General features: G+C 37.2%; 1 protein-coding gene, 1 long non-coding RNA gene and 1 pseudogene across 3 annotated transcripts; 1 reads left to right on the plus strand and 2 right to left on the minus strand.

Annotated features, from left to right (window-relative positions):
- Positions 1-1,396: 1,396 nt before the first annotated feature.
- Positions 1,397-2,432, minus strand: LOC112193031 (glucan endo-1,3-beta-glucosidase). The gene is made up of 2 exons (XM_024333040.2): positions 2,326-2,432; positions 1,397-2,188 (listed from the first exon to the last, which is right to left on the minus strand). Exons 1-2 carry the CDS (start codon positions 2,378-2,380, stop codon positions 1,500-1,502), a joined length of 744 nt encoding a protein of 247 aa, XP_024188808.1. The 5' UTR covers positions 2,381-2,432; the 3' UTR covers positions 1,397-1,499.
- Positions 2,433-11,048: 8,616 nt separating this feature from the next.
- Positions 11,049-15,144, minus strand: LOC112195388. 2 transcript variants are annotated; one of them, XR_005807833.1, is made up of 10 exons: positions 14,873-15,144; positions 14,630-14,751; positions 13,640-13,790; positions 13,054-13,562; positions 12,843-12,967; positions 12,681-12,762; positions 12,460-12,589; positions 12,122-12,270; positions 11,658-12,029; positions 11,049-11,438 (listed from the first exon to the last, which is right to left on the minus strand). It is a non-coding gene; the product is annotated as an uncharacterized LOC112195388 (long non-coding RNA). The 2 variants fall into 2 exon arrangements; XR_005807832.1 differs by having other exon boundaries at positions 14,630-14,768.
- Positions 15,145-23,219: 8,075 nt separating this feature from the next.
- Positions 23,220-24,390, plus strand: LOC112195407 (annotated as a pseudogene).
- Positions 24,391-24,603: the final 213 nt, after the last annotated feature.

The following is a 24,603-nucleotide window of genomic DNA, read 5'->3' on the forward strand; positions in this document are numbered from 1 at the left end:
CTGCATCAGATACATGTACATTAGCAATCAAGAACAATACACACACACACACACGTGTATATATATGTGTGTATATGTGTGTGTGTGTGTGTGTGTGTAGAGTAAAGGAAACAATGACTAAAGACTCGTAAGCTAATGAGAGGGTGTACTGCCTTATTAGCTAGTAAGCTAGATTTTAAGGATGAGATCACGTACTATGCCTACGTGTAAGCTAATGAGCACCACGTATTGGCTACTATCCCCGGCCTTACTTATGAGACAATTAAATTCTCCTGTTATAAGCCTCACATGCACAGCTGTGACCGACAATATATATTGCTGCTAGATAGCACAACTAGATCAGAGAAGAATCCATTGAATTTATGATAAGCGAGAGTTCTAATTAATTTACAATAAGCTTCTGATGAACGGTTGGTTGAAAGTCGCTTGCAAGCAAGCAAATGCAAGGGTTGCAATAGATCACTTCCTCAGGAACTTAATTGGTAGGAGGCAAGAGGCGTTGGTCCAACACATCGGGATCCTTCAGTTGAATGTGTTGCTCTGTTGAAGTTGATGATAGACATGACAAAAAATAGGAGATGAGATCTTCAGGATGCTTTCCTATGATCATTTCCAATGCTACCGGCCACTCCAAGCTATAAACATCAATTTCTCATTTGATTCCATATTATGTATGCCAAATCTGAAGCACTGTACGTATCCAAATGTGCCTGCAAATGTACGTAATCCAATTAGAATCATTAGGCTTCAAAAGCCTAGCCGCAAAATCAGAGACATTTAGAGACCTGATGCCTTAATTAGAAACATATTTTTACGTAATTCAAACTGTTTGATAATTTCTAGATACAAATGGGCACGGTATTAATGCTGATGAAAGATTATTTGGTGTAGAAGTACGAGCATCCCATCCTATACTAATTCGCAGATGCAATAGACCTGTGAAATAACTCAAGGCAATTCTTATGTAACTTTGCATCTTCAAAATGTAATAGCACGCTCAATGTCAACCCACATCTTCAAAATACGTAGGTTGACTTAATTTATATTAGGTGACGTACGTTGACTTAATTTATATTAGGTGACACAAAGCATGGATGTGTAGCTGTCCAGCAAAAACAAAGGTGCATACAGTAGCGAGCTCTGAATACTCGAAAGTAATTACAACAATACGATTCAAACTGGAGAGTACGCTTATGTCATTATTAGTTTTACGCGTACATTGATCATTAAGTCATTATAAATTGTATGCGGTGAGATGTTGTCAGAAAAATGACCGGTACCTATTTCTCTATTATCGGAACCATGAACGCCATACACTGAAACCGAAATATTTCATCATATCATATTATTCATAGTTCATACATCATTCGACAATAGCTGGGTGTCAAATTCCAGATTCAAAAAGATCGATTATTCCTTTATTTTAACATATAAGGAAAGGATATCTCTGTCGTGATATTTCCTTTCTAGCATAATATTAGATATATAGTGTATGACTCTTATGGGCAGAAAGTAATAGCGTAGTTAGGTCCCCCGGAGCAAGTGAACGTGCCTTTCTTGTCATCATAAGCGTAGCTGTAAGCCTCAGGGCATTGTTGACTAAACTTCATAGAGTAGTCCGTAGGAGGACATGTCTCTGGCTTTTCATTAGGTGGAGTGCAGCAATACTTGGGCTCATTGAACTTCAGGCACGCGCTCATGCAGCCAACCACGCTCCCGCCAGCCCCCGTTACTTGTAGCTCACTCGGACACATAGCGTTCACGTTGGCGCTGCAGCTAGAGCTCCGACAGTCCCCGGGAGCGTGACCGCCTTGAGGGGTTATGGAGATGGGCAAGTTGAAGCCGTCAACAAGACTAACATCGTAGAAATCTTGACCCCCACCTGCTGGGATATTAATTTCCACCAACGTGGCTGGCGGAATTCCTCCTTTTCCGTTGCATGAGACCTGACCGGATGCGCAATCCCCTGGTTTGTCACAAGTGAACATTCCTGAATTGTCCGTGAAGCAGTTGGTACGGCCCCAGAAGCGGCCATTCCATGGAACCGGAGTGTCTATGGAATTGCTAGCTTGGGGTGCTAACTCGAACCCGGTCGATGCTAACTGAGGTTTGTTATCAGAAGTTAGAGTTGCTGGCCAGACCTTGAAGGTGCACTTGTTTGTGAAAGAAATTGTAGCCGAATGTGCGCCTGCATGCATTAAGGAAAAAAAAAAACAAATGCAAAATAAATAATTAGCACTACAAATAGTACTGAAAGTGTGGTAATCACTAATCAGTCTAGCAAGAAAGTAGAGCACACGAAGGAAATAAGAATGGTCTGTTCACCTGGAAAGAAAAGGAAGGCGAAGGTGAGGTAGAGAAGTACTTGGATTTTCATCATTATTGAATATCTCGATCTGTTGCCCTAAATTCAGCCAATTGTGGTTGCAATGTGATGATCGAGGTTGTGGTTTAGTTATATTTATAGACTATTCTTCTTTTTTGGTCAACAAGTTAGATAATCTAACACTACCAGAAAAATGGCACAACAAGTTAGATAATCTAACCCTTTAGATACTTTTTATTATCCGTGTCATTTGGCATAGCAAATGGCACCCTTTTTTATTTGGGGCCGTGACCACTTATCTAAATATGGCCTAACATTTCTCCAAACACTCCACCTACTTTTGTTTGTGCCCACTTACCCAAACCATCAGTGACACAACGCTTTTAGACTGCAAAAACAAATAAATTACAAATCATGCCACCAGCCCCTATCAACAGCACGTCTTCATTGACTTTACTCTCTCTCTCTCTCTCTCTCTCTCTCTCTCTCTCTCTCTCTCTCTCTCTCTCTCTCTCTCTCTCTCTCTCTCTCTCTCACACACACACACACACACACTCACCTCACTCTTAATCTCCGATCAGTGTGCTGGCTCAGTGCCCGTCGTCGTCGACCTCAAGGATCCTTCGGTCGAGAAGCTGCACGCGTCGTCGAAATAGGCAATTAAGCTCCGGTCGAGCTCTTAGGCGGTGAGGCTCTTGGACGACGTCGCAGGCCGACCGGGAATCATCATCACCGGTGGCTTTGCGCTGGATTCTCCAGCTCCGGCGCCAACATCCTCCGGTTTCGTATTCGAATTCTCCTAGCCCTCCACCACCTCAACCAGGTTTGAAGTCGGATCATCGCCTTTGGAGTTAACCTGCGCCTTCAAGACCTCCCATTTGCTTTATATACTAGTGGTCTGAAAACAAATTCATGCCCTTGTCATCAAGGTCGAGCAGATGTGTGAAGTCTTTGTTGAGTGCAGTGTCTTTGATATGTACTGAAAAACTGGTCTCGGAGATGATGCCCAGAAACTGTTTGATAAAATTCCCGAGAGAAAACTTGCCACTTGGAATGTCTTCATGTTGAATGCAGTGCGGGAGGGGAGGTCGAATTCGATTACCTTCTGTTCATTTCTCAATGCTTGTTCGGATACGTCGGCTTTGGAACTTGGGAGACAGTTGCATGGGTTTGTAATGCAATGTGGGTTTGGGAAAGATGTGTGATGTGTCAGTGCTCAATGGGCTTGTGGATTTTTACGAGAAATGTCGGACTTAGACCAATCCATTTTTCTCATTCTTATTTCTAGGGGGCAATAATCATATTATTAGGGGGCAGTAATGTTTCTACTGGGGGGTAATAATATGATTACCGGGCATTAATAATATATTTATTTGGATAAACCTCCGATAGCTTTCAAAATTCAAAACATCTTCATTTTTCACAAATCATTGATCCCTAATGAAGTTATTATTGGGGAGCAATAATATGATTATTGGGGGGCAATAATATAATGACTGGGTATTATTGGGGGGTAATAAAATCAGACGCCGGTCACCAGATTCATAATTCTGATCATCGGTCGCCGGATTCCGACCACCCGGTCGCTGAAGTCCGGTCACAGAAGACCGCGGCCGGCCACTGGTCACTGGAGACCAGGCCAGCCACTAGTCACCGGAGCACAGCAAGGTGGATGATGACTTCTCTCTCTAAGTGAGAAAGAAGGAGAGGGCAAAAAAGTCCCAAAAATAAATAAAAAGAATAAAAAAAGAATTAATTGGGTATTAGGGAAATAATCCCTTAGAGTGTTTTGGGTAAATGAGTTTAAAAAAATGTTAGTGGAGCAAGTGGGCAATTTGGTGCCTAAAATTGGGTAAATGATCATTTCCCCTTTTTATTTTCAGTTTTCTTTGCTCTAGAGGTACTGATGACTGTGGCAAAATGGAGGGTAAAATTGACAAAATATTTTGCTACTGCAGACATCGGTATCCATTGATAAATTAAAAAATTTAAATTGATGTAGTAAAATTAAATATTAAAATTAATATCTTATTTAGATACGGATAAAGGTATGGATAAATATTCACAAATATAGATACTTATAACCGTATATAGCCAGGAAATTATTACATGGTCCCGGACCATAGTACACGTGGTGGTCCGGGGTGATGTTATTGGGTCATGTGATTCGTAGTGATTTCTGATTGGTCTCTTAAATTAATTAATTCTTTTTTTTTCACCCCCTGCATGGTCCCCACCACATTCGAGTGATATTATTGACTTGTACCACCACATGGCAGTGCCACGTGGTACTCCAAGACCACCTAATAATTCCTCCTGGCAATAGATACCAAAAACAGTAGCCTTTCATTCTACACACACAAAACTGTATCTAGCAAATGTCTCTTTTTCTTTTCTATTATTAATCAACCACTTTATAAACTTTTTTTTCATCAAAAACCACTTTATATTTAACTTTTTCTTTTCTTTCTTTTTTTCTCGACAATTTTTAATTATTCCATTCAATATACACATTTATCCTAAAAATAAATAAATGTTTTGGGAAATAAACAAAAAAAGAAGTTATTCACTCCTTATCCCATTAACTTTTTTAGACTTCAATCCAAAACAAAAAACTATTTTAGATGTGAAGCCATTTTCTCCATTCTCCTGTATTGTATAAGAGGTACTATTCTTCTCATTCTTTCAACTCTCAGACTTTATCTCCTTCATCAATCTCGTTCAAGAAGCAATATATATTTGGCTACCATCTCCCCCATCAACAGGTACTAAAATCACATAAACTCAGACTTGATATATACATATTTATATATATATATATATATGTTAGGATTTGATAATAAATTCTAATCTTTCAGCCATTTATTCATCTCAGATGAAGGTGATCATTCACTTGCTTCAAGTTTGCCTGAGATCTACTAGAGAATATAATATGGGTTGATCGATCTGGGTCTATAAGCCAATTAATCTTCTTCAACTCCAATTTGGGTTACTTGATCTGCTGGGTAGTCTGAATTATTGCTTGTTTGATTATAGCAAGTTTGGAACGAGGGCGGGACTGAGGGCGGAGGAGAGAAAATTGCCGCCCTATCTAGATGAGACAAGTTTTGATTGGACTCTTCAAGTATTATACAGAGTATACAGAATTTAAAACACTCCTTGTATTTTACCTGGCTAAATACCTAAATTAATACCAAATAAATACATAAAAAAAATTGTTAATAAAAAAATGTTAATAAATAAAAAACATTGTTAATAAAGGAAACAAAATAAATTTCGTCCAAAAAAGAAAAAGAAAAGAAAAGAGAAAACAAAATAAATTAAAAGTTGATAATAGATGGATCCCACAACAATAAATTGAGATACTGATATAAAAACCGTATCTTTTGACTACTGGAACTTGCAATAGAGAATACCCTTTTTCATTCCGTGGCTGCACCGTATCTAATGAGTTTTAGATACAGTTATCCATATTTTTTAAAGCAAAAGATACAGAATAAAATATGTATCCTCATGAGGTTGTTGCCTTTTTTTATTGTACTCATTTAAGTTTGGAACAAATTAGGCTAGTATGGCCGGTGATCGGAAGAAGCGACCGGGCATGAACGTATGGAAAAAACCAATGAATTAAATGGCGCGCCTGAGGTCATAGTCCATCTAGTTCCTAGTTTATGATGCAAATGATGAAATCGTAAATGACGAGCTAGCTCTAAGTCTATGCAATTATTTCGCAGAATAATGGAGCCTACGCACAGATGAGAGACTCCAGTAATTAATGGGAGAAGACCATGCCATATATTCCTCCGATCCACAAAAACCGTCGACAGACCTGAACGAATTCGCACCACTCATCTTTATGGAATTACTGACGTTCCACGATATTCTCCTGCACGACTTGTCTTCGTGCAACAAAAATCTACGAAGAGAGTAGCCTGGTTTATCGAGAAGGGCTTTACATGTTTCGATGAGCCTTTTAGATTCATATGAACATTACACTTATAGACCACAGCTTTATAAATTTCAGTTGTTTCTTTTCAATTGAAGGGCAAAATTGTGGATTGATCGATACGGCACAAATCTGAAAGCTGAGTGACAATTCTCAATTCAAAATTTAAATTTGAATTTGCATGCGATGATTGATTAACAACCAATCAATTTACAGACATACAAATCCAAATATCAAGAGCGAGACCTATTACCACGTTCTCTGTGATAAATGTTGGAATAGGGACTAAAAATTAGAGATTTAGGATCCCACATCAGAAAAAATACATGAAAAGTAATTCTTGAGTTATAAGAAATGGATGGCTGAAGTGGGGAGAGGGGTTAGGGGGGTGGGGGGAGAATGTGGACTCATTCACCTCTACCACTCAAGTGACACAAGAATAAAGGCATCAACGAATTGGTTTCACTGGATCTGTTTTGAGTGTCACCACCATGAACAATTGGAGGTACCTTCCAAGAAATACGCAGTAGCGGTCTTAAACGCGTTATTAAGTCAGTAATATCGATTGATCAAGTGCACATGCATAAAATGCCAAACCCTAGCTAGCTATATCAAGCTGGCCCTACAGAACTTATTTTCTAGCTTAAGTGGTTCAGGCACAAGAAGATTCTAAAGAAAAAAGTGTGTCCTGTGAATGACTGACAAAGAGAGATAGAGTAGTAAGATTACTCAGAACCCCTAAAGTTAGCCCTAAAACCGATCTACCTTAAACCAAGTTTACCTAAAATCCCATCATCTGCTTTAGTCTAGCTATAGTAAATTTGTTTATCAGCTACCTCCATCCTTGAGGGTAATGCCTATGGCGATTTGGGCAAGCTCGTTAACGATAAAGTTGAACTCCCTAGGAAAGTGTTCCAAATCTACATCGTTAAACTGTAGGAGCAGCTCAAGTGCTCTTTCCAAATAGGGTGCCAACGAGAAACTTGTGCATTTATACTTCTCGCTCATTGATTAATGACGAGCAATGAGTCCCCAAAGACCTGCATGTCTCTAACACCTAACTTTAGAAGTACCTCTAGGCTTGTAATGAGGGCCTCATATTCAGCTTGGTTGTTGGTACACCGGAACTCTAGCTGAAAGGTGTATGAGAAACAATCCCCAGATGGGGTTTCAAGAACAACTCCAGCTCTTGCCATCATGTTAGATCTGGAGCCATCAAAGTATAAGACCCAAGGTTGCAATGAAATTGTCGCTTGCATGAGATGAGCGAACTCAAGTATGTATAGTGAATCAAGTCTACTGAAAAAACCTGATGCAACTTCCAAATCTCGGACCTCTAGCACCCCCAACGTTGGGTGGTGTGCGAGAAAGTCTGCTATAGCCTGACCCTTAATAGTCTTTTGGGGAACATACTGTAAATTCTGAAAGGGCTAGTACCCATTTAACTATACGGCCTTTGAGTATAGGTCGCGATATCATGTATTTGATCAGGTCAGTTTGAGTTATAATGCGAAAGAGCCGGCCAGTACCCATTTCACTATTCGGCCTCTGAATATAGGCTGTGATAGCATGTATTTGATCAGGTCTGTTTGAGCTATAATGCATGTAGTGAAAGATAACATATAATGGCGTATTTTACATTCAGAAAAATAAAGCGTCAGACAGAGTTTCTCCACGGAAGTGTACCTTCTTTCATAGTCTGTTAGCGTTTTGCTGAGGTAGAAAATGGCATGTTCTACTCTCCTTCATCATCTTGGGCGAACAGACTACCAATAGATAGCTCTACCGCTGAAATGTAGAGCTTGAGTGGGAAACCAGGTCTTGGAGGGACGAGAACTAGCGGACTCGCGAGATAGGCCTTGATCCTATCAAAAGTCTCTTGGTGCGTAGGTTCCCAGACAAACTCTTTTTGTCTTGTAGCTTCAGTAGAGAGGAGAAAGGCTGGATCTTACTGGCAGAATTAGAAATAAACCGACGTAGGAAGTTAATTTTGCCCAATAGCCTATGTAATTCCTTCTTTGTTCGTGGGGATGAGGCCTTGATGACCATGTTGGCTTTGTCCTCGGGCACCTCAATGCCCATTTCATGGACAATGAAGCCCAATAAGTCACCTTCCTGGACACTAAAAACGCATTTCACTGGGTTCATTTTCAGCTTGTGAAGGTGCATGCGTTCAAAGAACTTTCGCAAGTCCATGATATGGTCTCCCCGCTTCTTGGACTTAACGACCACATCCTCTATGTAAACCTTTAGGATCTTCTCGAGTATGTCAATGGAAGATCAAGTTCATTGCTTGCTGGTATGTGGCCCATGCATTATTCAGTCTAAAGGACATAACCACATACTCGAAGACTCCTGTGAAATCATGACATCTAAAAGCAGTCTTGTGTCTGTCCTCTTCCGCTACCGGAATCTGATGATAGCCTGCTGTTCCATCCATGAAGGATAGAACTTCATGACCTATTACTGAATCTACCAACATATCCGCTATGGGCATGGGGTAAACATCTTTGGGTGTAGCATTGTTAAGGTCTCTGTAGTCAACGCAGACTCTCATCTTCCCATTTTTCTTGCGAACTGGCATGATATTGGATAACCACTAGTTGTACTTGACCACCCTAATGGTGCCTGACTTGTGCAGCTTCTCAACTTCCTCTTTGACAAAGATTTGGGTTCCTGAGTTCATTCTTCTTGGTTCCTGCTTCGCGGGCCTCTTGTCAGGCATAGTTGGCAACTTATGGCATACCGAATCTGTTGACAGGCCTAGCATGTCTTCATACTTCTCCTTGAAGCAATCCTTGAATTCCTACAACAAGTTAATGAGCCTCCGTTTCTCTTCAGGCTCCAGGGTGCTGATTGCCACTTCCATTGGCTCATCTTCTGTTCCCAAATTTACCTTCTCAGTGGGGTCTTTGACCTTAGGTGGAGTATCATCCAAGGTAGCAGGAGTTAACTAAATTGGCTCCTCTTCCTCCTCATGGTCAGAGATCTCTTCGTTAATGTACTCATTGTAGTCACTCGATCATAGGCCTCTTTCTCAACCCAGTATGAAGATAGTCTGTCATACAAAGATTGGAAGACCTCTACTTCTTCCTCTGTAAGGAAGCGATCCATCAATTGGCCTTTGGTTGGGGAACAGCGTGGTCATGTCTTTCTAGGTCTTCTTTGGCTAAGGTTAGCCCCACTGTGCTAAGTCAGAAGCCGTTACCCCTACAGGGCGGCCCTAGTTATTGACGTCGCTAACCTGTAAATGTGTGATTGATTCGAAGTAGTAGTAGTACCTGGCATCAACTGCATTGGCAGAGACAGGAAAGGGTTTAGGATCAGCTTTAATCAATTCTGCTTTGTCTGTCACCCTGTTCCACATCATCAACTCTTGGTGAAGTGTAGAAGGAACACAACAGCTACTGTGAATCCAGTCTTTGCCCAGAATTGCCCTGTAAGCAGCGTAGCAGTCAGTTACAAAGAAGGCATAGTCCTACCTTGATCCTAAGAAAGAGTAAACTTTAAGTCTGGATTACTGTCCCTGCAATATTCTTGACGGTAAACTCAGACATTTATGAATGAATTTCCACAATTAATCAAGAGCGAGCATTAACTTGACACAGATTTGCACAAATAAATACAAAGTGTGAACTACGAACCCTGACTTATGAAAGAGGTAATTAGTTGATGAAGAAGACTAGTTTCTTCCCTTTGGACAAGTTGGAGAAGACTTGTCCTTATTAACCTGTCTCCTTCGTAGGCTCCAGCTACGAAGTAGATGATCGGTGCTATTAATATACATTGGACAATGAAATCTGCATACAAAGTTAAAAGTTTGAAGGAGAATTGTTCAAAAATCCCGGTGAAATTTTGAATGTTCATTAGTCATGCATCTATAAGAGAGGTTATGAATCATTTTACAATTAAACGGACGTGCATAACACGGTTATTGCCATCACTGTCATCCATGTTTTAATTCTAACTTGTTTTACTACCCCTTGAAAATGTTCAAAGAAGAAGATGAAGGCATATAGAAGTCCGACTTACTATTTAAGTCCTACATTTCCATTGAATTAATCTACTAATTAAGTACTTTATTTTCCTTTCCTTTTTGGGTCCCAACTCTATCAACTTTCGTAACATATTCAATTTCATTTTCTTACGAATGATTGGTGCATGATTGTCTAAAACCATTAAGCATGAGTTGCGGTTGTCTCTTAGCAAGTGATCGAGTGAGTAACCAAGTCAAGTCGCTAGCGGAGTCCACCCAATAAGTCGACCATTTGATTCGACTAGGAATAGTTGCCCGCGCTTTGTTGCGGGAGTTAAGATTGTTAGTGAATTGTTTACGAAAGTAAGTAGTTGTATACAAAAGAAGTTGTTAATATGATACCAAGGAAACTGAAATTGAATACAGTCGATATGAAACTGAAAATGAAGGAGAAAAATGTATAGGAAATTGAAATTGATTGATTGAGATCTGCAAACTCATGTTAGTTCCTCAGTTCAAGAAGATGCAGTGAAAGATCAAAATCGAACATTGTACGATAAGCATTGGTCGTAAAAGGATTACCGCTTTAAGAGCTTCCTGGTCCCAAAACATTTCGTGTTCAATTTTTCATAATTTTTCTGCAGCTCTTAATGCAATGGAACTATGAAGTCAAAAACTGAATCTCAAAGTACAGAAGAAATATAATACCTGCAGAAGTTTGAGATCTTCTTTGGAAGCTAATTGTGACAAAAATTTTAATCAAAACTATGAAGCATAGTAATAAAGAAAACAGTGACATATAGAGGGAGAATTGTTAAATTATATTCATTTGATAAAAGAGTACATGTACATTCTACATTTGTTACACAATTGATTTCCTTTGAAGTCATCCAAAAATTGCTTGATGCACAATAACGTTAGGCATTTCAGCTGCAGCTTTACAAAAAAGCTAGCTGCATAGTCAGATTAGCTATTATAGTTGCAGATTTACAAAAAGATTGTTGCTGCAATCTTGTGAGATTGTGGAGCTTGTTCAAAAACAGTGGTGGTTCCAACTGTACTTGTGATTGCAGCTACACAAAATCGATTACTTCATCAAAACACTGTACACCACAGTTATCCTGCATTAAACAGTCTTTTTGTTTTCAGCTGATGACGATGTGGTTTCATCTTCCTCTGCTTCTCTCTCTCTGTAGAGTAAATAAAATATAGTACTTATTTAAATACTGATAAGAATTGATTCATTAAAATGAATTATATAGTACATGTATTATAACGTCCTTTTTTAAAGATAAGAGAATTGTAATATTCAACCAAAATGAATGTGATAAAAATTAGAATGGTATTTTCCAAATAACCAAAATTTAAAAAATAAAAAGAGAGAAAATATTCAGATCAGTACTACTTACCTTCTAGATTTCTTGTCTGGTTCAGATATGAATAATCCTCTTTTACTTGTCTCAGCAACTCTCTTTCTTTGAAAAGGAACAGGATCTGGAGTCATAGTTGCTGGGTCGTTTTCAAAAAGGTGGTACAGAGGATTCCATATGTGGGAAGACTGCTTTGATTATTAGCTCACTATCTTCCGTTATCTTGAGCTGAAAAAGAACTTTTGGCCTCTTGTTTTCTCCATCTCCTCTGGTAATGTTGCTTCTGTTGAGTAGGATCTTTTGCTGACCAAATCTTTGCAATTACTTCCAAACAGTTTCTCTGCTTGTTTTCCCATTATGATAACCGTTGCCTCATTTTGACCATCTGTGATAGTCATGTAGACTCTGAAACTATATATAAAGAAGAGACTTTAGTGTTGTTATTTTGTTTTGTCACATAATATAAAATTTGTCCTCAAAATATAATTTTTTACAGTGTTTACCAAAAATTTCTTGCTTCCCATGATGTGAGCAGCCGAGTTGATTGTCATGTTCTTGTTCTCTTAATTCTCGATAACAGCGAGGCTTTATACCACCAACCGTCGTGTGTTGCAAATCTGGAAATTGAAGCATTGCAATACACCATTTGTTCCTGTAATTGAAAATTAAAAAGGGGTATAAATTATAAAAATGTCAAAGACTTACAATTTATAAATTAGGGCCAAAGTAGCATAATGAATCTATAATTTACAAAGTAAAACAATTTACGGAATAAATTATTTAAATTTCAAATACTTACAATTTATAATGTGTAGTTGGAAACAAAAATTGGATTTTATACCTTGTATGACAATGGATCCAATATGTTCAATCGAGTCACTGTTTTCATATTGGTTTCCTGGATTTCTTCTAATATTGGCTGTTTGAATGGTGTTGGAAGTATTTGCACTCTATCAACCAGTTTTGAGAACCTATAAATTTATAGGCATGTGATGAAACTGTTGATATTTTTTTCTTTCCTTTTTTGTAAAATGATGGTTTTCTTATAATGAAGGAACTTACTGAAGCCTGTACTTGTTTGTTTCTGGGATCTTTGGATTGATGAAAATACAGGTGTTGCTTGTATTTGATGGGGCAGGTTTGTCTGCTAGTTACAAAAATAATTAGTTATATATAGTTGTTAGTCATGTTGAAATAATTGATGAATTTTTTAAGGACACTTACTCAAGTACTCTTTGATTTTTAAACTGGTTAATGCCATCAGCACTGGTGGAGAAGCTTTTCTAATTGTTTCCATGTCGACTTGTCTAGCAGTGTTGCCCCAGAGTGTAATTCTCAAGTCCTCTCTTCTGCATTTTATGTTTAGGAAGTTAGTTTTAAATCTCAATTGGATCATATATTGTACTTAAATGTTTAAAGTGTGTAAAAAGTTTACCTTAAGTTCTGCAAATGGATTTCACATTTTGACTCTTGTCTTTCACATTTTGACTCTCTATCCTTGACAGTTCACAGTTGTCTCATGTGGTGGTACAATCGACTTCAAACAGCCATACACAACTTGCATTTAACAAAAATAAAAAAAATAAAAAAAAGTGATTAATCAAAGTTATAAGGTAAAGCATAATGAGGAAGCATTGTTTATTTACAATGTGTACATTTACCTGTTAGAATTGTATGATCATTCATGCGTGCTTCGAGTTGATCAAATTCTACTAAATAGAATCGATGCTCTGGAATTTCTGGGCAGTTTCCTTCAATTGCTTCAAAGACAGTCAGTGCATTGAAACGGACTTGACTCCGATGATCAAGAATCTTGTAGTTTTCCTGGTTTTTTCGTGTAAAGAAATTCTGACTGTCATAAACCTTGCCTTGTTGTATTTTTTTTGTGAACTAAAGGGTAGTCAGATTCACTGATAATTGCATGAATAATTGAATAGCGTCACCCTGCATTTCATAAGAGAAAAATATGTATAAGTGTGCAAATAATTGGACTGATAATTAATTGTTTGTGAGAAAGTTACCTTTTCATCAATCAAGACAGAGTGGAGACCATCATTCTTGTCAGTATTATATTGCTTTGCTCTCCACACTCTCGATATACGAACTCTGATCTTGTATTCTGATTTGTAAGGTTCCATTTCATGAATGAAGACATCCATTTTGTTCTCGCAGCTGCAAGTAATAGCATATATTATTTTTAGATAATAATTTTAAAAAATTGTTTTCATAGACTACATATAACTTCATTTTGTTTGGTTTCAATTGTAGAGGCTTCATTCGATGAATGAGAAAATGTTTGTTTGAAAATCTCAAAATGAGTAATGAATAATTGAAAATAAGCTGTTTTGTCACAAAAAGAATTCCTTTTTCTTTTTCTTTCTTCAGCATCAGCCTCTATGCACAACTATATATTGAAGACCAAGTTATGATCATAAATTTCGATTGAAAGAAATGTGCTAAAGCCTTGGCAAGTATTTGATGATAAAATTCTGTGGGAATTAAACACACAGTTGGATCGGCTTTGATGAAAAACTGAGGCATAAGAATGTCAATATGAAATAGGATTATAAATCAAACGGAATAGCAAATCAAAGAAGCAATTAAGAGCAGTTTTCTGAAAATGAATGGTTTTTAACAATTGAACATAGGCAATGCTGCTATATTTTTTTAACAAACCCATAGTCTTTGAAATTATGTTTCATTAAAGCTGATAAAACTCCTTAAAAGTTAAAACTATTAGATGCACATAACCATTATCATGATCTAAAGGCTTAAACTGAAAATTCAAATTCAAGGATCAACATACAATAGAACACCCAGAAACATGACCTCATAAAGGAAACATTTGGTATACAACCCAACACCAGTCAATATTAATCAAACACTGCAAATAACAAAAGGGTAGTTTGAAATTGATTGATTTTGAAAGAGAGAATCAGATCAGTGGTAGTGGAAAACGAAAAGAAGTTGATGACATTTGATCAAATAGAAAGTGAAACTTGACTGAGTACTTGTTTGGATTCATGTCGACGTCAGAGAGGTTGCAACAGCGCAGCAGCGGAGGTCAGTCTTCACCGATGCTTCCCGAAAGTAGGCGTCGGTTCTTTAGATTATACTTGTAGCAGATCACCAACTGAAGACACAATTATCCTGAAGTCAAACACAATGCAAAATTACTATAGCAAAAGAGAAACCCAACCACTAATGAAGACAAACCCATGCACAAATCTCAATCAGAACACAAATCCCCTCACCGATTGGTCTAGCACGATTATTCAAAACCCAGCGACACCGAAACCTGATCAAGCCCCTTCAGATGCGCAGAGCCGAGCTAAGAACGAAGAGAGAAAGAGAGAGGAAACAGATCGCGTTTATCACCCTCTACACCTTTTATATCTAGGTCAAACAGAATACCGTAGTCAAGCAAAGAATGGAGGGCAAAATGGTCATTTCACAGTTACGGCTCGGCTCGAGCCGGCACTGTTACTAAGCCGATGAACAGTTAACTGAGAATTAGTATATAGTAAATATTTATGATGCATCATCACAATACGTACGTAACAAATGGTGTGGACCTTTTGAGTTTTGATTGCTGGATCAAATTGCTTCCTTCTCGGAAAGTCATCTTCAATATCAGTTAATTAATTATTCATGAACTTTAGGACAAATAGATATTATAATTTGGGGAAATTCTAGTGTAGCGGTGGATATCTCATACCCACATTTACAAAAGTGAGAACAAATTTTGTTGTCAAAGTTGTAATTTGAGTCATACTTTGTGTAATCTTAGTTCTAATAATGGTAATTACACATCTTACGACATTTTACAAGTTTTTGAACAAATTCGTTGTCAATGTTGTAATCTTAGTTTTAATAATAGTAATTACATCTCTTACGACATTTTTACAAGTTTTTGAACAAATTCGTTGTCAATGTTGTAATTTTTGTTTAACTATATGTAAATAGTGTAAATGAATATGGTAACTTTTGTTCTCAATGTTGTAATTTTTGTTCAAATACTTGTAAATTTTTGTTCAAATAGTTATAAATGAGGGTATCTCATACCCACCAGTACACTAGCTTGTCTCTTATAATTTGATAGGGACAAATCGATATTATGCCTACGTACAAGAATGAGCACCACGTACTGGCTACTACCTCCGCCTAACTTATGAAACAAATGAATTCTCATGTTATAAGCCTCACATTGCTTCGAGGCTAGAAGACTTGGAATAAAACGAGAAGAAAAAGAACAGGCAAATGAACTAGTCTTCATGACTCCACGTGATCTCAAGTAAAGATATTAAGTGGGAGATAGATGAGGTAGTTCTATAATCAATTAGTACACAGCTCGATCTGGCTGACAATAACGATTGTGCAGCTACAGAAGCTGAAAGAAAAGAACCTAAACTACAGTAGAGTGATCAGGGAAATTCAAGAGAAGCCAGAGTTCAAATTTACAGGAAGCTTCTGGGAGTAACTGGTCTTGCACCTGAATTAGAATTAATGGAGATTAATATTTATATCTAGATTTTGAAATGATAATGTTTTCAGTCCAAAACGAATATATTCCAGAGACACTTTACAACATCAAAGAGTTAACGCAGACATATTTACATTGAACGAAGCTAATACAGATTTCTAAATCTGACATTGACTGACAAAATTGTGTCATATTTAAAGTAACAACTCCGGGGAAATTTGATGAATGGTTGGTCGAGATTGTGGATATGTTCACAAGCATGCAAATGCAAGGTTTGCACCTGAGATCACTTTCTCAGGAAGTGAATTGCTAGGAGCGAAGAGCCGTATGTCCAATACATCGATCCTTCAGTTGAAAGTGTTTCTCTGTTGAAGTTAATGATGGAAGTGACAAAAATTATATAGGAGATGTGATCTTCAGGATGCTTTCCCATGATCACTTCCAATGCTACCGCTCCAAGCTATATTAGAATAATTAGGCTTCAAACACCTAGCCGTACCAAAAACAGACACATTTTTAATTAGAAACACATGTTGTACACTTGAACGTAATTCAAAGCTAGTATGGCCGGGGATCGGAAGAAGCTGCCAGGCATGAACATATGGAAAAAGTATATCGACGTCGATATATCTGTCGGCAGTAGGTTCTGTGAATCTGACGCGTCATAGATGGACTGATTCCTAGTTTATGATGCAAATACTGCAAACCTAAATGACATTTGCATGCCTAGCTAGCTAGCTCTAAGCCTCTAATTCCTTAACTTAATTAGTCATCTTGTCTTCACAATTAAATTTTGTTGAATAATGGAGCCTACGTACAGATGAGGGACTCGAGTAGAGAGAGAGGACCATGCCATATATTCCTCTACAGAAACTGTATAGAGACATGTATTTGAATGAATTTGCACCACTCATCTTTGTGGAATTACTGAAGTTCCACGAAACTCTTCTCCACGACTTGTCTTCGTGCAACAAAAATCTACTAAGATGGTAGCATGGGCTATCCAGAAGACCAGAAGGGCTTTACATGTTTCTATGAGCCTTTTAGATCAACATGAACTTTTACAGTTTCAGACTGCACATGCACACGCATATCAGTTTTTTCTTTGTAATCGAAGCACACAATTGTGGATTGATACGATACAGATCTGAAACCTTAGTGACATTTTGCAATTCAGAATTTAAATTTAAATTTGCATATATTTGATGATTGATTAATATGAAAAATAAAAATCCAAATATAAAGAGCAAGACAAATTACCTCGCTCTCTGTGGTAAGGGCGTTTACGAAATGGTTTCACTATTCACTGTTTTGAGTGGGTTCACCATGAACAAGTGGAGGTACTTTCCAAGCAGTATGTAATAGCAGTCCTATATGCATTATTGAGTCTGCAATATCCATTGATCAGGTCCACATAAAATGCCAAACCCTAGCTAGCTATATCAAGCTGGCCTAAGGGGTCTTCATTTTCCTCAGGAACTGAAGAAATAGTGTGTCCCTTTAAGGAAGGACCAAGCGAGATTGAGTAGCGTAGTAAAGACTAGGAAATAAGTTTAACTGGGAATCCCAAAAGTTAGCCCTAAAGGCTAAAACCACATGTCATTTCATCTGCTTTCGTCTAGCTATAGTAAATCTGTTTACCGGCCTATCCAATAATTGTGGAAAAGTTTGTGAAATTGCTTAGTACGATCCAATAATTCGAATATTCCTGAACTGTATAATGTGCTACTTGTTGGTAACACATATGGTCTAATTGCTATATTAATAGGAAAATTAAGAAATTATTTATGCAAATAATATACTAAATTTATGCATTCAATCTAAACAATCCAAAACGAATAAAAGTTAGAAAAACTTTAAATAATATGGTTGAGTCTAGAACTTGGTTTTATGTCCTTAAGACGGAATCACCGCCTCATTGGTGCTTAAAGGTTTCAATGGCAAACGTCTCCCAGGATACAACGACCTTCTTCTTATGGTAGTAGCACTCCAAACCTCAAGAACAGCAAAATTAGATTGTGTATGAACTCTCTCTTGAAAAGACTCAATTGGTTTTATCACACTAGAAAAGACTCATATATAAAAGGAGGAGGAAAGATGAATTCAAGAAGTGATCTTTAGAAGATGGTGTAGCAAGTGTTTTATAGATGTAAGGTGACTTTTGAGGAGATATGACTTTTCACCAAAAATACCTTTTGTGAACTCTCACGCCCCGAATTTCGAATAAAGAAATTGGAATCTAAAACGTGATAACTCAACGAAACACCCAAAAACATAGAAATTTTTTTCCAATAAAGTTAAACAATAAACGAATTGAAACCACAAAAGTTAATACAAACTCAATCACCAGAGTCAAATATCAAATCACCAAGTGTTTACATAAGCTCGGAAGTATCAAGGTAAATGTAAACGCTCACTAAGAGCATACTACAAACAGCAGTAAATAAAATAAACAAAATAGGTTCTAAACCTAATACTGCTATGGCAACGAGCTACAACCTAAATCTTGGTTACCCTGACCTGCAGGTAAAACCCTTACACTATGGAATAGTGCACCGGGTTGCAACAACAAATCTGGTAAGCTTTTTAAGCTTGTATGAGTAAACTCAAATAAAATGACTCACATCACGCATGCTTAAAATTTCTCAACTCATGAGGTAAATCAAAGCAACAATATTTAACTCCACAAAACATAACCAAACATACAATCACACTAGGTAGAAATTAGTAATCATTGCATAGAAAATTAGTTCAAGAGATCACCCAAAATCACATAATTCAAATCATAGCAACTCCTGCACATAGTTTAGTTCAGGAGATCGATTACATTAAAATCAAACGACTCAAAGTAAAACATAAATCAATTATGAAATCAAACAATTTAAATAAAACAGAAATCACCCTTTCAACTCCATTAAAACGATCCCACAAAATGACTCGTTTTCAAAACTCGACAAACTTACCTCTTAAGGGTAACATACATCACTAAAGTGACAAAATCATATAAATTTCAACGCACAATTTAATATGAAATCAAGTCTCTCCTTGGACAAGTAAAAGAAGGATACACCTCAAACTCTCTTTTAAAAATACGTACTCATGAGTCGCAAGTAACCTGCTTGTTACCCCTATGACATACAATGACAGACAAACTAGAGCTCTAACTGAATCGTAACCATACCCCGGCCAAGGGCATGGTTCTGATAACCCACCCTCAGTCACTACTATGGCCCTCGGTACAAAGACCAAAACATTTGAAAAATCTCTCAAGACTCAAATTGTTAAACAATCTCAACACTTTCCAAAACAATAAACTCGACTGCAACAAATATTGTTTTCAAAGCTCAACTCCCATCTCAAAAATAATAAAGAAATCAATTTCGAAATATTGTTTTCACACCACAAACCACCAACACAATTTAACAAGTAAAACTCTCAATTACGAAATGACAATAATATAATTGTTTCCATTCAAAAGAACCAAACTCATTCATTTTCTTAGAAAATTAAATCAAAACAATAGCAACATCGAATTCACAAAACAAGTTAATTCCACCTCATTAAACAACTGCACCAATATATATTCCACGTAAATACACACACACACACACGTAGTTATTCGCTCAGGAATGATACTAATACCAACTATAGTCCACAATCCAGTAGTCGATCGAGTTCATATTATTTAAAACAAATATTCATTTCCGAAAACGATTTACAATTTATCACATAATTCCGAATAATAAGTAATTCTGTTCGTAAATGAACCATGTGAGATTTACTCACCTCTAAATCCCGCTACATCTTCTCTTACAGCAGAGATAAGGTATCGAATACGCTCCATCAATCACCTAAGTAATATACGTCACAACTTAGTACACAAATAAAAAGTAATTAAGTTCGAACCCCCATTTGAATTAAAACCTTGAAAGTAACGCCAATTGAGGCAAAACTTCGCCCAAGACCACCTAAGGTCTCCAGAATACTTATACGATCAATATATCAAAACTACAAGTCGATTGAATAGCCAAATCCCACGGATCAAAAACCGATCGAATCGAAAACCCTAAAATCCATAACATAATCATACAATCTCCAAAAATTACTTATTTTATATCGAAATACTCGTATCGACGAGTAGATCAAAATCAGGAACAAAAACTATCCTTGAAGTGGTCAGAAGCCACCGCCAAGCGCCGCCGTCCACCTTTGAATTGGGCAGTGGAACCTATGCTAATCTCTTCCTAACAACATGCCCAATAACATTCACAACTAGCACAAAGTCTAAATCAAAGAGAATAAGCCGGAAATTACATAAACAGTAGATAGATCGGAGATTTTCACCATTTTCTGATTTGGCTTAGTTCTCTGTCCATGCTTCATTTCTGTTAAAGCCACTTAAGGAGCATGATCAGCATCTCCTGGGGATTCTAGAATGGCTAGCAGCTCGATCTATGGTGGCCGGAGGAGGGAGAACTCACTGTTGACCAAAAATTGAGATCGGATTGAGTTTTCATTCCACTGCCGCGTAGTCGCAGAGAAGGGAGGAGAAGCTACCACAGATCGCTGGAGGACTTCAAGGCAAGACAATTAGGACCGATGGAGAGGCCTATGGTGGCTGGACGGCGGAGAAATCGCCAGACGAAGTTTTGAGGCTATTTCCAGTGTCGGGAGGAAGAGAGAGAAAAAGGGATATGGATTTTCCTTTTTTGGAAAAATTAGGGTTTTCTGAAAAATTGGCCAAATTTTTCTATTTGTCCCAAAATGGAAACTTTTTTTCGAAATCCATAACTTCCTCATACGAACTCCGATTTTTACATTTTGTTACTTCTATATGTCCACAAAATCGTATCGATGCGCTCTACAATTTCTGTGAAGGAAGTTTTCACAGAATCCTAACATATAAAAAGTCAACCCCTGAAACAAAGCATTCTGAACGAATAATTATTCAAAATAATTTCTGCTCCACCCTCGAACAGTGAAATCGTATCAATGAACACTTTAATAATTCCCGAAACCATTAGGAATTAATAGCTAATTTTCGGGGTATTACATGAAAAGTCATGACTTCTCATTGTATAATCATTTACATTTATTAAACTTCACACATTTTCACTAAATTATTCATACACAAATTATGAAAATTAATAATTTAATATTAAATTTTCCCAACACTATAATTCTACAAAGCGGAGACTTACAAGAAGATCACCATTCGTCCACAAAAATCATATTGACAGACAAGAATCTGCATCGCTTGCCTTTTTGCAAAAAAAATCTAGTAGTACTACTGCAACCTTACTATGTTTTGTACTCTTTTGTGGAATCAAATTCATAAAGTTCCATAGTGTTATTGACTTGCATTCCCCTAGTGAACTAATTACATTTCTCGATAGTACCATTCTGATCAAACAAAGGGATTGGAAGCCTAGCGGGACAATAAGCTTATCGTATCAGTTCTGAGCGAGCAAGAATCTTGTAGGCATGTCATTTCAAAGCAATAATTCAAGTCCTAGTCTAGAGTGTTGTCATGGAACAAAAGTTTAGGTCTATGGAAATTCAAGACTCAAATTTCAAACTGTACTGATACTAAAGAAAATATTCTTCACCTTACAAAGGTAAGAAATTAATAATGTAATTAATAAATCGCAAAATTCAATTAACAGAAAGTCTGTTTATCAGTTATATATATATATATGGGAGCTTCTATTCATACCTCCAAAGTTGGCATTTGGATCTCTCAACTTAATAGACCTCCAACTTACTTTTATAGATAACCAATTTTCTATCTAAACCTCCCTAATTTTCCCACAACGCCCATCGTCCAATAAAATCAATAAAAACTTCTTCTTTTACGTTCTATTCATACCTCGAAAATCAGTAGTAGAACCTCATTCAATTTTTGAAGATTTCACAATCCTATTTTACCCTTCATACAATTAAGCTGCACAAAAAAAAAACAAAAAAATCTCCAGTTGGTAGTCAATACAGTATTTTTTCATTAAATCAATTGAATATAGAAGCACGTTGGTATACTGCTATCTGAGATGTTTAGATATTGCTCCCAATTCTCAAAATTTGTAATTAAACTAAGTTTTTGGATTCAAAGTTTTCATCACTTAATTATGATTTATGTACAGATGCCCGTATTGAAAGTGGTCATGGTGTTCCAAAGCCGGTCCAACATAATGCTCCTTAGCTTGGAGGGAGACATATTTACTAATTACTTCGAGTTGGAAAAAAAGCGCAAGCAGCAATATAATAGACAATGCACAGCTTAGAATTTTGCGAATTGTCTCATCGAAACATACTGTTTGTAAAGGTAAGAATTTTTTTTTTTTTTTTTTTTGTCGGTGAGTTGTGACCTGTTGGTTATCTAAGATAACCGATATCGTGGATGTCACAGTTTCAAACCTTACTGACATCATGGGAGAGGAGGGGTGGGGTGGGGTTAAAAAAATAAAAATAAAAAACAGGTTTTTTTTTTTTCCCTCTTTTGTGTCCTTATTAGTAATTTGGCATGAGTTGACAAAGTCAATTATAATTTGGAAAAAGATAGAGGTCTAAATACCAATTTTGGAGGTATGAATAGAAGCTCCCTATATATATATATATATATATGTAATAATTTTGAGGAACCATTTTATAGTCGGCTCCAATAATTCAAATATTACGTACTGGACTGTAGTAGAATGCATGTGCTGGAATGGAGAAGCCTACTGAGGAGACTTAGGAGAAGACCAGCATTATTATTCCTCCATAAAAATCATTGACGACATGAATAATTGTGTATACGTACGACTTGGCTTTGCATGCATGTGCAAGAAAAATCCAGTAGCACTATTTACTATTGTAACTGTATATGCTAGTTAATAGTAATGTGTTTGTATCTTTTGTGGAATTAGCTAGCTAGCTAGTAATATGTTTGTATTCTTTTGTGGAGTTAGCTAGCTAGCCTGTTATCTAGTCAACATTCCTCTGTATGAATTAGTGAATCACTCGATCTATAAAGATGGCACCTGTAACTCACAAGTCGGGGAAGCATTACACTTAATTGCTTCTTTTCTTAGCTTAACTACTTCACTGTACAATGGTCACTGTACAATGGTCACTGTACAATGGCAAAGGCCAATATACTTGGCAAAAGCCCTTCCATGCTTTCAAAAATCCTACTTTTTGGTATACTAGTAATGGCTCACATAGCAGCAACTACAGGTCTCTCTCTCTCTCTCTCTCTCTCATATATTTATACACCCCTGTTTTATGTTCTTCACGTTACGGAATTCGCAATCACTAAATAGTATATCTTTCATTGAATCTGATGCAGGTTCCAAGATTAATTGGTGTTTGTTATGGAACCTTGGGAAACGACTTACTGCCAGCACAGGAAGTAATATCTATGTTCGACCAGCATAGAATTCAGAAAATCCGTCTCTATGATCCTAACCAAGGAGCTCTCCAAGCCCTTAGAGGCTCCAACATCGAAGTCATGCTTGGTGTTGAAAATGAACGCCTTCAAGACCAAGACAAGGCTAATTCCTGGGTCCAAAGTAATGTCATAAACTATGGCAATGTCAATTTCAAATACATTGTAGTTGGAAACGAAATAGATCCTACAGGTCCACAAGCATCATTTGTTGGCCCTGCAATGGAAAACATTCAAAAAGCAATTACTTCGGAGAATCTTGCCAGTAAAATCAAAGTCTCCACTGCCATTTCCACTGCCGTCCTCAAAGAACCCTCCTACCCTCCATCAAACGGATCATTCCGTATTGACCATTTACCATTTCTTAATCCCATAATCGCCTTCTTAGCACGCAACCAATCTCCACTGCTCGTTAATCTATACCCTTATTTTACTTACAATCAAAACAGTCAGATTAATATCGAGTATGCTCTTTTTACATCTCCATCACCTGTAGTGCATGATGGCCAGCTTGGGTATCAAAACCTGTTTGATGCTATTCTCGATACAGTTTACTCAGCACTAGAGAGAGCTGCAGCGGTTCCTTGGGAATCGTTGTATCGGAGTCTGGTTGGCCCTCTTCCGGTGGGGATGGAGAAGTGACTACAACTGAGAATGCAATAATTTACAACTCCAATTTGATCAATCATGTGAAGGCTAATGGGACTCCAAAGAAACCTGGAAGCACTATAGAGGCTTATGTGTTTGCCATGTTTAATGAGAATCAAAAGAAAGGTCCACAGACTGAGAGACATTGGGGGCTCTTCTACCCAACCAAACAGCCTAAATATCTCACATCGATTTCAATTAAGCCAAAATTCTAGTGCTTTCTGGAATCATGGGTACTCTTCTTATGTAATTCAATAACTATAATAAAAAGGCCAACTAGTAGCAATGATAGATCTTTTATCATTTATGGCCATGCCAGTGTATAAATCCAGATTAATGCGGAATTGTGGATGACATGTTCTAGCTCTAAGAGAATCATTGGAGATGGAGTCAAAATGTCTATGTCAAATTTGAATTTGAAGGTTGAG

The sequence above is a fragment of the Rosa chinensis genome, chromosome 3, assembly GCF_002994745.2.
Source record: "Rosa chinensis cultivar Old Blush chromosome 3, RchiOBHm-V2, whole genome shotgun sequence".
Lineage (NCBI taxonomy): Eukaryota > Viridiplantae > Streptophyta > Magnoliopsida > Rosales > Rosaceae > Rosa > Rosa chinensis.

Excerpts from the sequence above, each read along its gene's own strand:
- LOC112193031 (XM_024333040.2), bottom strand. The coding sequence starts at position 2,380 with ATGATGAAAATCCAAGTACTTCTCTACCTCACCTTCGCCTTCCTTTTC. Across the intron at positions 2,189-2,325 it reads CGCCTTCCTTTTCTTTCCAG|GCGCACATTCGGCTACAATT; the intron begins GTGAACAGACCA and ends TAATGCATGCAG.